The sequence below is a fragment of the Gouania willdenowi genome, chromosome 19 (assembly GCF_900634775.1).
Source record: "Gouania willdenowi chromosome 19, fGouWil2.1, whole genome shotgun sequence".
Lineage (NCBI taxonomy): Eukaryota > Metazoa > Chordata > Actinopteri > Blenniiformes > Gobiesocidae > Gouania > Gouania willdenowi.
This window is the reverse complement of record NC_041062.1, coordinates 13,235,164-13,253,717: the sequence shown is the minus strand read 5'-3', so window position 1 is coordinate 13,253,717 and position 18,554 is coordinate 13,235,164. Positions and strand designations below refer to the sequence as shown.

The 18,554-nt window shown below is 39.8% G+C and overlaps 1 protein-coding gene across 3 annotated transcripts in view; it reads right to left on the bottom strand.

Moving 5' to 3' along the window:
• The window catches only part of dnmbp (dynamin binding protein), a 45,565-nt gene that overhangs the window by 10,726 nt on the left and 16,285 nt on the right, over window positions 1-18,554 (bottom strand). For 2 of the 3 annotated variants that reach the window (XM_028475808.1, XM_028475810.1), the window contains exon 4: window positions 15,721-17,826. In XM_028475808.1, the coding sequence (XP_028331609.1) occupies window positions 15,721-17,826 (2,106 nt within the window). Of the gene's footprint in view, window positions 1-9,826; window positions 11,838-15,720; window positions 17,827-18,554 lie in introns of those variants that run through there. The other variant, XM_028475811.1, reaches the window with a different exon arrangement.

Sequence of the window (18,554 nt, the reverse complement as noted above, 5' to 3'; positions counted from 1 at the left end):
GTTTCAGCAAACCCAGCAACTATTTCAGGCTTTTGTATTCAGTAAATGGTCTGAGTGTTTGAACAAATGTGGGAAAATGTTTTTACTAAACTACTCTATTTGGATGTTAAGAGTTTAACCAAATGGAACCTAAAATGAAGGTAAAACAACGCACCAAATGACATTTTCATATAAAGAATGCTCTTCAAAACAAAAGTATTTATACAGTTTGTTTTACTGACTCCAAATTCCTACAATTTATTGTTACTGTTAAATGTGTTTACAGTACTCAATTAACTTTTTTTTAATGTAGTCAGACAGCTTACACTCTAATAAACTAAAAACAAGTCACATACGGGTTTAAAGTAGGATGTAGGAGAGGAAAAGATCAAGATGTCATTGGTTTATCTTCTTTTTTATTACTTAAAAATAAATAAATATCTTCTCCTCTTAACATTGTAATCTAAAAATAAGAAGGGTTCCAAACTGGTAAAAAATTAATTCCAATTTCTGGTTAATTCCAATAAAGTGTATAAAGTCCCGTTAATATTTTGTATATATAATATAAAGTGGGGCAAAAAAGTATTTAGTCAGCCATTACTTGTGCAAGTACTCCCACTTAAAAAGATGAGGCCTGTAATTTTCATCATAGGTATACCTCAACTATGAGAGACAAAATGAGAAAAAAAAAATCCAGAAAATCACATTGTAGGATTTTTAATGAATTTATTTGCAAATTATGGTGGGAGAACTTGCACAAATTTGAAATTATTTCTGTAAACAAGCTAGTTTAGGGTTAAACAAAATGTTCCACACTAGCATTAGCATTTATAGTATTTGGTTTCAGTGATATTCTGTATTATCTCAGCTTTAATTTGCCCCATTCTTCCTTTAAACATCCTTGCCCTAGTTTATCTGTGTTTAATAACAGTGTCTCCATGTTGGAGTCACTGTCAGGTAAAAGGTGAGACGCTGACGTCTCAACAGCACAGCTCTAACAAAGGTGCCAACGGACGATGACCTCATGCTTCTCCCTCCAACAGATGCTTTCAGGGGCAAATGAAGTTAGCTCTTCTTAACCTCAGTCGACCTCAAAACAGTATTTACACTTGTAGAAAACATATACAGCAACAAAAATTACTGTTTTGTCCAAAGCAGATGCAAGTAGCTACTAACACTAAATACCCACGTTTATATATATAGTGCATATATTAAAGAGAAAAAAAAGCCTGTGAGTGCAGTGCAAGAAACAAACCAATTAGCCACAAATCTGTTATAAGTGACCCAAAGGGAACCAGCGAGGCTTAATTTGTACAGATTTTCTCTATCTGGCTTTCATCATATGTGTTATAGTCCTTTTTCCTCTTTCTCTCTCATGTGATTTGGCTAAAGCTCAAAGCAGCTTTTCTCACAGCCTGCACCATCTCCTCGCCGCCAGCTCTCGTGCATTTCCTCGACCAATGAGAAAGAAGTTCACTAATGGGTTTTAAAAGTCACACAGCCACACAATGTAGAGAAACAGCAAAACAAAAGATTGTGAATCTAATTGGAATCAATCCTCTCATTCCCACGTTTGATCCCCGGCACCAACAAACCGAGCACATCATATGCTCCACTTCTCATGTTTCAGAATAAAAGCGTTTCACTCAGTCAGTGCCAACCTGTGGAGCCCCGTGACCACAGTTTGACCCACAAAAATCATATTGTATAGCTGTTTGCATGGCTGCACGTGCACACATGTAGTAAAGTGTATCTAACAAATGATTACACATATGCCTATGTTTCCTACAGCACTGAGTGATTAAAGGAAGCATTTCAAATATGAGAAAAAACACAGGAATTCCTGTAAAGCTGGATGTGCATTGTGCACCTTGCGTCACCTGTGAGCATCTGTCGACAGGAAACACCCGTGAAATAATATCAGGATGAATCACAAACATGTCAGACAGAAAACCAATAATGAAAATCACTGCTGTATTGAGCAGCGTTATTTAAGCTCCCATTGTAACATACTGGGTGTGTACGTCTAACCTTACGAAGAAAAAAAAAAAAATAAAAATCCATATAACATAAAAGGAACGCAAAAAAAAAAAAAGATTAATTTGATTTGTCATTCACACATCTGCACCAAAGGTTTTGACTAAGTTTGGAATAAAAACCAGTGCCGAGGGAGATTTATTTAAGCTAAAATATACCAGTAATTTTTTTAAATTGATATTTTGGAGTATTTGTTAATTGTGAACAACATTAAAGAAACTTCAGATCAGACTAAATATAGTATGATGATGTCACATATTAATCAAGATAGTAAAAAAAGAAACAGTACCGGTAAGCTCATGTTTCCCTGTCCAGCTTTTTAAGGCAGAAAGCAAAATAATCATTCATATTGGTCAATATAGAAATCCCAGTGACTAAGATACTTGTATTTGAGTTGTGGTAAGAACCTGAGGTTATAACCCCAGTAATATCTATACATACAGGCCCAGGGAGAACATGCAAACTCCTACAGAAAGCCATTGGGGCTTCAAAATGTGATCTTAGCCATGAGACAAAAACACTACCCACTGTGCCACCCACCACCGAATATTAACCAAAAAAAAGAAGAAAAAAATACCAACCACAGAGTATATGACGCAAAAGTATATGAAGAAAAATATGCGACTCAGTCAGATGGGACAGGAAAGAGGAGCTCATTGAAGCGTAGGTCTGATGACACGGTTTTCAAAATAAAACAAAGAGGTGGCCTACATTAGGTCACCAAAATATACAATTAAAAGCGACACAGAGCGAAACAATTGTCTATCTTTAATTATGAAAAAGCAGCATTATGTTTCTGACCCATATTTGACATATGTACTTTTGTATTGTTATATTGTTGTGCATGTTTAGCCTTTTATATTCTGTATCTGCTTCTACCCCGTGCACCATAGGACTACATGGATGGAAACTAGCGTTGTGCTAAATCTGGTGTATTTACATTGTCCCACTCATTATAAACAAATGAATTAATCTGAAGTCTTTTCTGCAAACATACATAATGTAGAATAAAGGAAATGAACAAGCTAGCTGAATGAAGCTACACAAGATCAAATGACCAAAGGGACAAAAGTCTCTCCACTTTATCCCTGTAAAAGTATTACAAACAAAGCCAAAGCAAATCTAATATATACAACATAAGCCCGCCCATTTCCTCCATTCATGAAAAATCTAACTAAACACCATATGGGAGTGGCCTTGCCTGGCTGAAGCAGGTCGAACCAATGATGTAAACTAAAGGTCTGTTGGATTTGTTAAAGCCTTTTACAAAATCTAAATGTATTCGATTGATTGTCAGCCAACCACAGGAGGAAAGGCACAAAAACCTTCTAATTGTCACACAGATGTCATTTCAACGGTTTTAAATCCTTTTCAGTCCAATGATTAAATCATCATTAAACAGCAAAGTCTTTCACAACTGGGAGTGCACGGCCCGTAACAGCACAAACTAAACGACACAACAAGGAGAGCAGATTGTGCTCGGCTGCCGACACCCAGCATGACTCAAGTGATGCATCAGCGCACGTCATTAGCAGCTCAGCAGTGGGTTATCAGTGCAGTGGATATCAGCTGGAGCTAAGTACATTAAAGTCAAAGTTGCACAAAAAGCTTGGTGCCTCTTTGCCTGTATCTGGATTATTTTCTGCAAAACAAACACTGACTTTTATCCAGCATTAACATTCATCATTAGATTAGCATTAGATCAAATGTTTTCAAACTTTACCAAAAGACTGAAGCATACTTTTAGTCACTTGAATGCCTTGATTTTAAATGATCACATCTTAACAAAACCCCTTTCCATCTTCAGTAGATTTCTTGCTAGACTTTTTTTTTTTTTTTGTTGCAGTTCTGCGGACGTGCAATAAATTGCAAAAAGAGCGAGCTTTCACCCACCTGCTGCTGACAGCTTTCTTCAAACTACTTTAAAAAAAAAAAACGTGCACATGCCCCTCCACACATGCACTGATCCAGACAAAGGTCACTCATTCACAGATAGTCCATTGTCAATCTGAAGGCCAGCGTCTCAGCTCTGTGGAAGCTTCATTTCAGGCTTCCAATTACCATGAAAAAGGATGGGAACCCTCCATCATTACACACACACACACACACACACACACACACACACACACACACACACACACACACACACACACACACACACACACACACACACACACACACACACACACACACACACACACACACACACACACACACACACACACACACGAGGACAGCCATCCTGGTTGGAAATAAAACCTGGAGATGAACTATTTAATTTGGGATTATCCAAAAATTAATTGCCTAAATATAAAAGTTAAATGTGAACTTGTATTTACAAGAAATAAGTCCAGTTTTTGATTTGAAAACTATGCCTTTCATTGCTTCTGGGATGAATTTGAGATTATAAAATAACATAAAGGAAACAATAACATTGGCAGTAACTGATATATAGATATAGGGTGGTGGCCTGACCTTTATCCTCCTCTCTCACCTGCACACCTGAATCCAGTCAGCCACAGGTACAGAGCAGGAAGTAGACGAGGAGACCATGAGTGAAGGAAGTGGGAGAGGCACACACACACATAAGATATTATTATGCCTCTTAATCCAACATTTTAGAAACTTTGAGCTTTGTTATTTCCACAGGACATCTAACTGCTATTCATTGAATTGGGATTTGGTCCGTGGAAAAAAAAATCATTAATGATCTACCTCCAGTAGTTGTGGATCAGTCCAGTAAAGAATAATCCACTTCATGTTTGATATCCTGCTCTGCTTTAATCCAAACAACACTGCTGGAATTAGACTACGGTAAAAGCACCTCTTACTCATTCCTATAATGAACAAATCAACCAAAAGTTATGTTATCTGGTCTGAAGTTTTTTTTTTTTAAATTGAAGCACAATGAAAGTCATTTTTCACAACGACACTAATAGTCGCACAAAGTCAAAAGTCTCCCCGACACACAGGGCTCTGAGGTCACACACAATCAGAGCTTGTGTGTTTTGATCCAGAGTTCACTATGAAGTGTACAGTCACCATGGTTACTAGAATAGTTGGAGGCCCTCCTCAAATCAAGCCAGGTTTTGGAGAGATGGAAGTGGTTTAACTGAAATGCTCCCAGCTCTGCCAGTACGTGTGTGTGTGTGTGTGTGTGTGTGTGTGTGTGTGTGTGGACATGAAGCTACGTGGAAATAAGCTCATAAAGGCTTTCAAACTTCATACACATGTCAACACTAGCAAAATTATTTACTTAGCAACCTGCGAGCCGAGACTTGCAATTAAAACTGAATAAAGTGACACTGCTTACAGAAGACAACGGGAATTTTCTTTGTCTGTATTCCGGTCTAAGGTAGGAGATCATATTAAAATGAACCAAGGGAAGTATATCCATCCTGTTTATCCATGAAGGATCAAGAGTCAGTAGGTCACATTCCAGCTACTGGCAGAGTCTCAAAACATCCTCCCTCTAACACAGACAGGGCTCCCTGTAAGGAATACATAAAGGCCAGCTTTAATTTTGCATTGAGCACCTCTGCTTTAAATACCGCTATTGTTGTTTAATGAATAAAACACAGCAGTTTAATCCACACTGAGTTGTCACATAAGTGCAATCCAACTGGGACCAAGACTCAAATCGGTAGTTTCTTAGGAGTTCCTAACGTCCTCTCATTTCTGTGGTGAACAATATGCAATTAATTCAAGAGACCATTGGTTTTGCATGTGTGTAGAGCAAGAACGGTGAGAAGCTGATACTGTGGTGCTCAGGATCCTCTTTACCTAAACGAGCTGTACTGTTTTTAAAGTACCTGTGGAATGAGAGGTATAGACTCAGGAAAATATCTAACATGCATGAAGTTACTTATTTGGCTGTTCATATAGAACTTTTCAGCATTTGCTTATATTTCTTTTTGTAAATGTTCCATGTATAAGCATGTGTCATCAAACATTAGAAGTAAACGTGGGAGGGTTTTTTTTTTCCCAGCAAATGTCAGGCAAGTAGTGACAGGGAAATTGCTTCGGGGTGAGTAAGTTTTCCCACACCTGATCCTAAAAATTACTGTCAATATCTTTGCACAGCATGACAGGCTGACTACATTCCGTCAACATTGGATTTTCTACAGTGCTATTTGTTACAATCTTAGCTTTTTAATCTGTGGAAAAAAACAAACTTTTTAGACATTGTTCTCAAAAACAACAAAAATCCTGCCACTGTCTCTTTTTTTGTGGGCATCTTTGGAAATCCGAGGATACTTGGGGCACTCAAACTCCTCCATTGCGTTAAGGTAACAGGGTACAGGGAAGGAGTATCAGACATTCTCCAGGTATAATATGATTTCCTACCACAGTCTAAAAACATGTATATCAGGTTAGAGTATCTAAATTGACTATACAAGTAAAGCTTTATATATTACCAAAAAAAAAAAAAAAATGTGACAAGGACGTTCCTGAACAGTTTGTCTTTGTTTGCATTTTTGTGGTTCTTTTCTTCATATTTTCTTTATTATTTCTATTACTTATTACTATGGACAACAGAAGGATGTGTGAAGGAGGTAAGATGGCAGTTACTCAGTACTCCTGCCTGGTGACAAGGACTTATGACAAAAAATACCTGATAAAACCTCTAGTAATAATTATGATCTTCTGATAGAACTTGCAATTAAAGTTCACTACAGGTACCCTTTATACCAGAATTTGTGAGTATATAAAAGTTAATATTTAAATGGGGGCCATTTTTAGAAAAAAAAATAGTTTGGGACTTCTGAAACAACACTTCCACTTGCACGCAAAGCAAAATGATGAATAAAAACAACACTTTCAACAAGATAGTTGTCATGTGGATGATCACTAAGATATATTTTGGAGAATCACCAACTAATCGTTCCAGCCATCTATCAATCATAAAGTATTTTTATAGTCACACCAGAAAAACATCTTATCAAGTAAGTTGTTGTGAATTAAGTTATGCTGAACATGAAGGATTTTTCTATTAAAACACCCCAATCAATCAGAATGAAACCTATAAGTGTAATCTAGAGTTTGCAAGGTCAAAGGTCAGCATGTAGCGTTTTTCCCACACATACCTGGAAATGCACAGATACAATCAGTTTGTTTACTTCCTGGTAACGGGGGTCTCCGAACTATGTGCTGAGCAAGCAGACGCTTGAACTCTGCTGTTTTGGGCACAAGAGGAAATATGTTTTACTTTCAATGTAAAATGTGTTTATTTAAATGGATACACTTCTTCCAAGATGCCGGTCTCTACCTCTTTAATGAGAATAAGAAACCAAACCAATTTACATCTCCTAACCTCTAGCTGAGAAGAAGTGTTGCCGACCTAGTCCTGGTAATGGAGCAGTTTCAGTTTGCACTTGATAGCTCAATGTGGACAAGGGGAAAAAACCCTACTCAGCACATGGGTGTGTCCATAATACATACAGCAATAAGTAAGATGAATGATATTGCACCAGGTGCCAATTTTTGCTGACTTTTTCAGAGATCAGGTGGGCCCTGAGGAATGCTGCGAGACCATCTGAGATCCTATCCAGAGATTTACTTAACTCCTAACTCCCTCATCCCATCTCCATCCTACTGCCACCAATGGCAGCTACTCAAGGATTACAGTAGACTACAGTGCAAAAAAAAGCCCGAATCGATGGATGACATCAGATTACTCGCACATGGGTGCTCAAATAGTGTTTATAATGCAGAAGAAATGTGTTTGAAAGGTTATTTCATTAATTTAATAAGAAATCTACATGTACCTACAGCTAATAATCTAAGTATTGTGTTTAAGATGGGTTTAAACTGATAATGCTGTAAGGCAACTCAACAATAACACATACAAAAAGGGTTTTCTAGACTAAAGCACTGTAAAATCTTAAAATAGAAGCACTGCATGTGCAAGCACTGGTCTTTTCTGATAGCCTCAGCATCACATCAATGTCATAGAATCACAAAGTAAGTCCAATAAGCACAGTGACAAGATGGCCTAATATTTTTAGCCCTGCAATCAGAAGCTTTCTTACGGCAAACCCCTGACTGAGCTGAAACAGTTTAACAAGATTAACAGATGACAAGACGCTGCAATGGCAAGTGTGTGTGTGTATGTATGTTTTGGAAAATGTTATCATTTCCTAAATAAGCCTCTGAGTAAATATGTTACACAAACTGTATCAGTCTAGACATGCAGTGAAGGAGTGAGAGCAGTGCTGGCCACCGCCTGGCACCAGACAGACCCCCACCATCCACACACCATGCTGACGCTAGGGATTAATACTTGGACTCCTGAAATGGATGAGGGGAAGGGGGCAGTGAGTGTGTGTGTGTGTGTGTGGCTGTGCATGAGTAGCTTATGTGTGCGTGTCTCCCTAGGTGACTGGGGGAAGGGTCCAGGAGGCGCCACCTGCTTCTTCTCAGACAAAATAAAGTCAATCAGAGGGTGCTCACTCCTCATTCGATACTCTTGTAACTCACATAAAAACAGCCAACAATTGCAAAATTTTTTAATTGTATTTTCAATCTATTAGCAAATGTTTTAAAATAAGTGGCAATTTGGCCTTGTTTGATGTCAAGTTGCTTGCTAACTGTATGTATGAGTCCGACTCCTAATATTATAAGAGCGCCCACCCCCCCCAATTCCCTCTCCTTTGAAGGTAATACTATCTTATTTTCCACATGGAGTCTGTTCAATGATAACACAGGTTCAATTGCAGAAGGGCCTCCAACATAAAAACAGCCCATGGTGCAACTTAAAAACATTGCAGGTTACCCTTCCAAAAGAAGTGATCAAGCCAGAGGATTGTTATCCAAAAAAAAACATACAATATTGTACAACCATTTTTGCTACATCAGCCCTGAGCATGCACACGTGCACACACTCCCACAAGCAGAGAGAGAGAGAGGGCACATTGGATAATAAGTTGCATCGACCAACTAATACTGGTACTCCACACAATAAATTGCTATAATGACTGCTTTTATTATGAAACACTACAGTAAGATTTCTTCAAATGTTGAGATCGGATAGTTTCTCTGATAAAAATGTTGCAGTTGATTTAGAAATATTAATGAATGATGTAGTTCAACAATAGGAGTTTAAACTTGTGGTCTTTTAATTGAGTTCTTAGTTTCTGCCATAGTAAAAAAAAAAAACAACAACCACTATATACGTATGTTACTGACCTTTAGAAAAACAATCTGAACGAGACAACTAAGACGAGTACATTTTTATTAATGCAACAACTGTAATGACCTTATACGTGTGCACGTAGCAAACAACAAGATTTCACATGAGAAGAAAGACAACACAAGCTGATGGCCAACCAAACCGGTTCTGCAAGATCCTGAGCCTGCAAATACCTGACAACTCACTTTTGTCTGTGGAAGCCGATACTGATACACAAAACACACATGCACACAGCCAAACACTCACATCACACACACACATGCAAGCATACGGTTTCCAGCATTCACTTTCCTGGTAGGCCAAAAGGTGATACTGATGAGAAGAGTAGGTCTCAAGGTCACCAGTGGCAAGAAGTCACACTCCAAGGACTTTGAACCGCTACACTTAATTTAATCAACCAAGGCTGGAAATGATGGGAGCTTTATTATACTGTCACCTTTTGCTTTTAAACATTAAACCACAGCCTACTTCTACTTGAGGCCCTTATCTCCCTGTTGACAAAGTACAGAGATGAGTAAACCTTTCAAAAAGCATATTTGCAAATGAGCCCAGAGACACTACATCCCACGTTCAAATAGAGAAATACCTTCTCTCACATGATCATTTTCTTGTGTTTACCTTTGTTTGGTTTCCTGGAAGTAGCAAACTTGGACTTTAACAGGGAGCTTGGTGCCGTCTTCCTGTAGAAGCTGTTTCGATCCAACGAGCCAACATAAATAGGTTTGCGACCACGTTTTGATCCATCTCTTCCAGAACCCCTGCTGTATTCAATGTCTTGATCGTCACTGTTCTGGTACAAACCGGGATCTTCAAAAGACTGAATTTCTCCACGTGCAAGCTTTAAATTTTGCTCCTCGACCCATTCCTCACAATGAGTCTTGTGATTTTTAAGGGGATATTCCACATATTGTGAATCCATGGAATTTGATCGTAAATCTCTGTATTTTTCTCTAGGATTACATTGGCGAGGGTCTTCGTCTCTGGCATCATAGCGGTCTTCCTTTTCATGGTCATAACGATCTCCATCCCTTCGCTTGTAGCGTTCCCTTGTTTTATAGTCTCTGTTATTGTGAAAGTGGTGCTCATCTCTGCTATCCTCTCTGTATCTATAACGGTAGCGGTCATCATCTTTGGAGTCATATTTGCCCCTTCTTTTACTTGTGCATGTATCCTCCTCTCTTTGATTATAAACTTCTCTGTCTTTGTAGTTGTTTTCTCTACGGTCATATTGATCTTCCTCCCACCGGTCATAGTAACAGTCTTTTCGTTTTCGCTCTGTATTGTAGAGTTCATCCTCTTTATGCCTGTAGTAGTCCTTTTCTCTTGAGTAATACCTATCTTTTGCATCATAATAATCCCTGTCACTTTCGTAGTGTCGGTCATACTTGTCTCTGTGAGCATAAGTGTCTTTACGATCATAGTAGTCATCATACTCACTGTTGTAATGGTCACGTTGTCTGGAGTCATGATGTTTTCTGCTCTCATGGCCTTGTTTTTCTTCCTCATATTCTTCACTGTATCTTTGGTCATAATGACCACGGTGTCTGTATTTGTCATGATAATCATAATCAGCTGAGTCTCTTCGAGCTCTACGGTTGTGCCGATCAGATTGGTCATTTTCTCTCAACCATTCCTCCCTTTCTCTTCTATCCTCATCCACTTTGTTATACCTGTCTTGAGTCTTGGAGTCACAATCATTGTCAAAAGATTGGTTGTAGTCTTGATGATTGTAATCCTCAGGGCCCTGGTAAAAACAATTTGTTCCTTTCCATTCAGAGATCCTTAAATCCAGGTGACCATCCTCTGAACGAGGGTGGAAGTAAACGTCCTTGCTGGTGGGCTGGTTAGCAGCATTGACTTGTCTCATTTGGGGTTGGTTTTCCCATTGTAACTGCCACGGAGGTGGTACATTCACTGTGGGCTGAACTGGCACCCCAACTGGGACCATCATGCCACCTTGTACCGGCATGTGGCAGGCTGTAACTGGGTCACCAGGACTGTGTAGAAAAACTGGAACTTGTGGCTGACCATGGGGAGCCACTCCATACCCAGGATATCCAACCTGTTGTTGCTGAAGCTGCAGCTGATGTAGTTGTTGCATTTGTTGCAGATGGATCAACCTCTCCCTCTCTCTGGCCCATCCAGCATCTCCCAACTCCTCCACGCTCTTCCCTCTCCGTATTGGAGCACCAGCTCCATAGTTCCATTCCACTGGAGCAAACATGCCTGGGTTTCCATAAACTACTGGGCTCTTCATGGCTCCTTCATCTCATCTCAGCCTCTTGAAGCTGGTGCAGAGACTTGTTTGCTTATTCCCTCTTTTAAAAGTCCTGCATTCCATAACAACGCGCAGTGGGAGACTCCACCTGCCAGGCATGTTGTGTCCGCGTCTCTCATTAGTTTTCTCTCACTCCTCTCCTCTGCCTCTGCAGGAGTGCCTGAACAGGGCGCCTCCCAACCCTGAGTGACCATAATGAACCCTCCCTACAGCAATCTCAGCCAATCACAGACGGAAAGGGGAAGTTGGGAGGGGCCTCCTTAGGTTAATGATTCAGTGTTGTCAGAGAAGTGGAAGATTAGCTCAACAGGCTGTCCCATTGTTTCAATTGGCTACAACTTCTTCTTGCAGGAAAACAGTCTGTCTGGAGATTTTCTTTGATGAACACAGTCTGCATTTAAAACAGTTACCAACTATTCTTAATGAAAATAATAATAATATAGTCTTTATAGTTCTTTAGCTTTTGGAATTTTACTCAAATACTCGTTAAAGTTAATAAACAAGAATATTTTTTTTTCAAATAAGGACAGTGTAATCATAATTTTCACTCTAAACAATCAATTTTGTTGACATCTTGTAAAAAGTTCTGCACATTGCATTGTGGGATGTGGAGTCCCGCATAGAAGTGTTTTTAGTTCATTCTTCATTTTCTATCTGATGAAAAAATTATAATGTCCAGCAGCTTTACCATAGTGTGAAAAACTTAAATAAACATATCTTCTCCAATACTTCCCAGCTGCAAAGAAGTAGTTATTATGCATTCTTTATTTTCAAGATTCTGTGTATTCAACAAAAGTCCAAAAATTATTGAAGGTCCCAGAACTCTTTGCTCTGTTCTTACAACTCTTTGTTGTAGAGTGTTTACTTGCATTATTGATCATATAGGATTATTATCAATATTAGTGCATTGGGGGAAATCTCGGACTACACTCAGGCCTGATTAGGACCTGAACAGCCACTGAAAACGTAGCCACTGTGGCTTACAAAGAGCTATTGTTGAACACTGTCCCACTCTGAGAGCAGACATGATCTTCTACTGTGAGAAAAAAAACAAAAAACTTAGGGCTATTCATAAAGCTAGTGCATAATACACCCCCACCCAAAAGCATGCATGGAAAAGGGAGGCACCAGAGGGAAGAGGTTCAAAAAAGAAATACACAAATATGGCACAGATACAAAATACCAAATTAGACAAAAATTCGACATGAGACCCAAAGCATGAACAACAACGAAATACAATAATGGACCAATACTCAGAAAGAATTTCATAATGTAAGGTTGGGAAAATGAATATTACACCAACATTGTTCTCTTCTTACATAAGACGCCTTAATTATTAGTGTACAACATCTCAGCTTTCAATGGAAGAACAAGACCGATACTGCAAGTGTAAGAGTCCCAGCTGTAGGAATGTCAAATACAACATTCCTCTCTGGTTGGCTGTGTTAGTTTATGTACATCAGGCTGTCCAGGAATTGGTCAACATGCACAATGTTGAGAAAAAGTAGCATGAAGTGCAGGAATAGGGTTATATTTCATGCTGTCTGAAGGTTAGAAGTGTCTCCCATTATTAGACAGAAACCTGACAACTATGCTGTCGGTTTCTCCATTGTGATGGAGGCCAAAGGAGGTGGTTTAAGAGTTGGTTTAGGGATTAAACAAGGTCAAAGTGCTCAGATGAGAAAAAGGGATCACAAAGAGGTAAAACTGCACAACTGTGTGGGAAAATGGCAGATTGTGACAGATAAACATAACAAAATTACAATCTAGAGTTGTAATAATAACGCTTTTAATGTGGTTTTCAAACACAACTTTTTTTAGAAGATTTTTGTCACTCATCTAACAAAACTCTCACCTTTTCTTTAATTTCTTTTACTACTAAAAACATGCCATCTTGGGAAAAATGGCCAAACGGTCATCTGACTTTTTGTCTTTTATTAAAGGACCAATAAAAAAAATTGAGGTAAGTAAACAATACAATACATAATAAAATGACAGTAAAGGGTTGATCCTAGGCTGTTGCTCAAAACCAACGTCCCTCACATACATCCACTTTGTTATTCCCAATAATATTATTCTCCTATCTTTTCTATTTTTCTTGACACTTAGGTTGTAAGTATTTGTTAGATAAAAACTAAATCTGCAGTATATAATGACCACTAAAGCCATTTGTGGTACACGGAGGATTAATTCAGTTGTAATGTAGAGCTTTACAATGGTTTTAACTGCCATGAGAGGACTTTACATGTGCCTTTGAAGAGAGAAGCTCAGGCAGAGGCCAGTGTTGATGCTATTCTCTTGTAACAATAAGCTTCTATTGTTTCACTGCTTCATGCTTAGAAACACACCCTGTAAAAGCATGGAAAAACATTCACTCCTGGGTGAATGAACATTTGTGTGTGTGTTCATGCATAGCACTACAATGACAAAACACTTTTGCAATTAATGTCCTGAGTAAATTCTTGTTTGTTTACACCTAGTGGGAAAAGGAAACCCAGCTTCCTTGTAGTAACACAACCTAAAAGCCTTTAGTTTTTTAATTCAAATGGAGGAAAAAAAGAGTCTCAAAATTGCTTTCACATGTGTGGGAGGGAGACTAAATAGAATAGAAACTATGTGGCTCTATGTCCCTTTGAGGCATAACTATGCCAACCTGTCCCTGCCCTAAGGCTGATTTTAGTCAATGGATGACATTAAGGTAAAATTACGAAGATTCCAAATGTTGTGATGGACTAATAAAATACACTATTATCTGCAGCATTTCAGTTAGTCTGGTGACAATATGAACATTAAACTTTAGTTTAAAGTGCTATACGAGTAAAAAATATAGCAAACGTGTCTCAAGTCTGAATTAACTGACAAATTTATTACAAATGAAAAAAAAAGTTTTTTATCCAAAAGGTTGGTCTCATACACATTTTATTGCAAATTGTAATTTTTGTTAGTAAGGGCATTCCTTGTTTGTTTGAAGGAGGGAAATAGTGCCTTCTACACTCACTAAGTTGAAGGTGCATCAAATGTCAAACATAAAGTTAAGGAAAGGATGGGATGACGAATAAAAAAAAATAAAAAAAATGGAGTACTTATCCCAAGTATGGATAATTGCAAAACAAAGTTAACCCCATGACTTGTTCAGGGAATACACACACACACACACACACACACACACACACACACACACACACACACACACACACACACACACACACACACACACACACACACACACACACACACACACACACACACAAGTGATCTAGAAATTAATCCTGCTCTACATTAGAAACCTCAGCACTTTACTGTACCTACCTGCCATCCTGCTCACTGCAGACTTGTGAGGTAGCACAAACAGTAGCCGCCCCACCGGCCACGTCACACTCCGCCTCAACCACGCTTTGGATCCCACTTTTAAGTTGGCCATTTTTAAAATTGCAAAAAAAAAAACCAAAACAATTGGGTGGATCTTCAGCTGTCACTTAAAAACTGAGTTTATTTTGTATCCTCCGAGATAATACAAAATAAAGAGGTTAAGCGATAGAGGAGAAAACTTTGAGCGATGAAGAAGACAGTGAGAGAGTGAGAGGCGCACGAGGCTCTATGTGCAGGAATGCATCTCATACCCGTGTGAAAATGTGCGGTGCAGCTATAGACAGTTAAACGCCATCAGAGCCAGTTAGTGTCATCTATCAACTACTGTCTGTGTATCCATTCAAAATGTTTGATGCTACATAGAAACAACTAAATTAGAGTTGAAAAATATGCTTGAAAGTGGTAAATTATTTTTGATAATTGCAATAATAATAACTGCAATAATCAAAATTATTCTAAAAATTCATACACAGTCATACAGTTATGATAACTACAATATCTTTAAAGTATTTGGAAATATGACCCTTTTTTGACCTATAATGGAGGACATGTGTGTGTGCAGGCATTCATGTTTGAGTCTCAGACTAAATGGAATTCCAGTAAGAACACAAGTCTTACTTTTATCCCTCTTTGATACATCATTTATTTCCAAGCTTCAGACAAAAAGACCAACTGTGGCACCAAAAAGCATTCTTTACCCTTATTTGTTTCTGGTATTCTGTTGCTTCATAAATCAGTGCAAAGGTATTAAGTTGCCTTTTAATCATAAATGTTAACATTAATGAGTAAGTAAGGATTTTGGTGTCAAAATATCACCCCCCAGAAGAAAAAATGAATAAATAAAATATCACACCCCCAGTCTCACCTTGAAGCTGCTGGTATTCCAAGGCCAGTGTCTCCAATGTGTAGTTGCAGAACTCCAGATTCTCCAATGCTTGTACTCGGGCCGTGTCATCGTCCTCCTCTTCAAGCATGGCCCTGAGTTCCTCGGCCGTGTGGGTGTATGCCTCTATGTCTTGCTCCACCTCCTGTAACCGTAGCAACAGCTGGTACCGTTCCTCCTCGTCCTGCTGTTTCTGATTCTCTAACTCCATCGCTCTCTCCAGCTGCTGCTGGATTTCATCATCTTGGTCGCCTAATTCCACCAGACCGTCTGAGGTTTGGGGAAAAAAGTTTGTAGTGGAATCATCAGGAGAGTTGAAGACAGGACTGTTGTTGCTCATTGGAGGAATAGTGTTTTGTCTCGGGCAAAAAGGGGGAGGGCGAGGAGCAGGACGAGCTGGTTTGTACGCAGCTGGGGGAGGTGGACGAATAATTCTTGGGCGAGGTGGAGGTGGACGAAGGCTTCTTGGTCGTTCCAAAGATGAGGACTTGGACTGAAAGTTCTCAAAGGCAGAAGAACGAGAAGAGCCTCGGAATATATCACCTTCTTCGCTATAATTCAGAATTGAATAGTGTCTTGAGATGGAGGATTTCTGTTCGTCAGAGCTGATGATGTCAGTGCCGTATGGCGTGGTCGAGCTTTTCTCAAACTCAAAAAGCTGCTGCGAAAGCTTTGCTTCTAGGTTAGAGGCCGACATTGCTGAAGATTCCAAAGTGGTTGATGTTTGCAGCATCCCATTGGAGCCTGGTGATGTCTGCGCTTGGGGATTGGCTCGGTGTGACATCAAATCAGCTGCGCAAATGCTAGCATGGCGAGTTAGCTTGTTCTGCTTGTAGCCTTCTGGAAGGTTACCCAAAGCCTGGCCAGAACTAGCATCTCTATGATTGGTGGAGGTACAGCCTGCTTTGGATCTCAGGTAGTGTTTGTTGTTTTTAGACCGACCAGAAAGAGAGCTGGGCAGCGTCAGGCTGTGAGTGCGTTTTGGGGCCAAAGATCGAGTGTTACCGTTGGTGTAGCTAGAAGCTGTGCTAACTTGTTTCCTGTGGCTATGTGCAGGAAGGCTCGGTCTGGGTGGGAGTCTAGGTCTTGGTGGAGGAATAGATTTGGGTCTCTTAGGGGGCGGAGCTGTAGGCCGACGTGCAGGATGATCAGACATGACTTCTCCCTGTCTGTTGTCGTGGTTTTGAATTTGTGCACTCATGTTATCACCTCGCCACTTCTGCTCCTCACTCCTCTCAAAGTAGTCCAAGTCCCACACTGTGTGATCCTCATACACCCCCCACTTTGGCCCATCTTCTGACTCATTGAGGCCCGAATCACCCGAGTTGTCATCTGGGGGCTCAGCCACATTTGAGTCTTTCACAGTTTTCAGCTCATAATTCTCCATTTTGACAAACCTGTGAGGAAAAATACCTCGTCGACCTCCGAGTTCCCCTTCTAGCCAACCGTCTTCTAAAGTGTTTAAAACCTGAATGCGATCCCCAACATCAAAGTCCAGCTCGCCAGGCTCCATGGCCCGAAACTCGTACAGTGCAACCCCGTAGACTCCGCCTTCTTCCTCTTTCTCAGCATCCTTTGATTCTTCCTCTCCTTCTTCTAAAAACGTTTCCACTTCCTCCATATTTTCCTCCTCCATTCCCTCTCCAACGTCGCAAGTTCCCTCATATGTAAACACTTTATTATCCTCATTCATATACGAGCAGCTGTCAGGCTCCTCAGGAGACCGAAGTGGACCCAGGATCTCCACAAAGCCCTCTGGGAAGATCCCTCGCCGACCCTCCAGCTCCCCCTGAAACCAGCCAGGCTCTGGCAGGCCTGTGATGATGATCAAGTCCCCTTCGCGGAAGTCCAGCTCCTCGTTCAGCTGTGCATGGAGGCTGATGACAGCCCGGGCTTGTCCCAGGGCATACGGTGGGAGCTCCGAGGCCTGAGCCGAGCGCTCCGACAGCTGCCGGGACCGACATGAGAGGTTCAGCTCCATTACACAGGATGTGGGGAAGAAACCTCGGACACCCAAGGCATTACAGCCACGCTGCCAGGAGTCTCGGATGTCCGTGGACCCACCAGCTTCACCCACTACAACATCACCTTCAAAAGAAATGATCAAAAAAGAAATCCATTCAGTAACTATAATATGACATAAAACGCCAACAAATAAAAAATTTTCCTCAACATTGGTTGTAATGTTTTTAATTCATCACTGCAAAAAAATAAGCAAAGAAACATTGTGGACATAGCATGATGATGGAATATTAGTAATTTTTAGAAGCAAAAGTATTTTTTTAAAACACAAAGTAATTTCTCTTTATTGTGAAGCTTCTGCAGTCAATGAATCATCCAGGATTTGATTGGATTTGTCATGTTCACAAAACAAACCGCAAGAAACGTAGTCCTCTTGATAAGACTCGTCTTCTCGTACACATAAACAGAATCAAAAGAAAGGACCATGGATTACAGGAAAGTTGCCTGGTAACCCATAAATCACAGAGGTCACATTCCAAAGTCCTGCAGCTCCACCTCTCATTGTGCAGAACTGGAGCATTGCCAGGAACATGGAAAATCCTACGGGAAGTGAATATTCTACCTCTCAGAAAGATAATCTAGATTGTTTACTACTTGTCCTGTAATTTGGGAGACCAAAAATGCAACAACAATTTGATAGTTCTGGTATGGATTGAATTTCTTCATGTTAAAATTAAGATAAACAAATCGGATTTCCTGTTTACAAGTTTAACCATCACAAAAAACAATTCCCCATTTCAAATTAATTCTTTATTTCTTGGCAAAAAATGCTTGAAGTTAACAAATGTGTAATT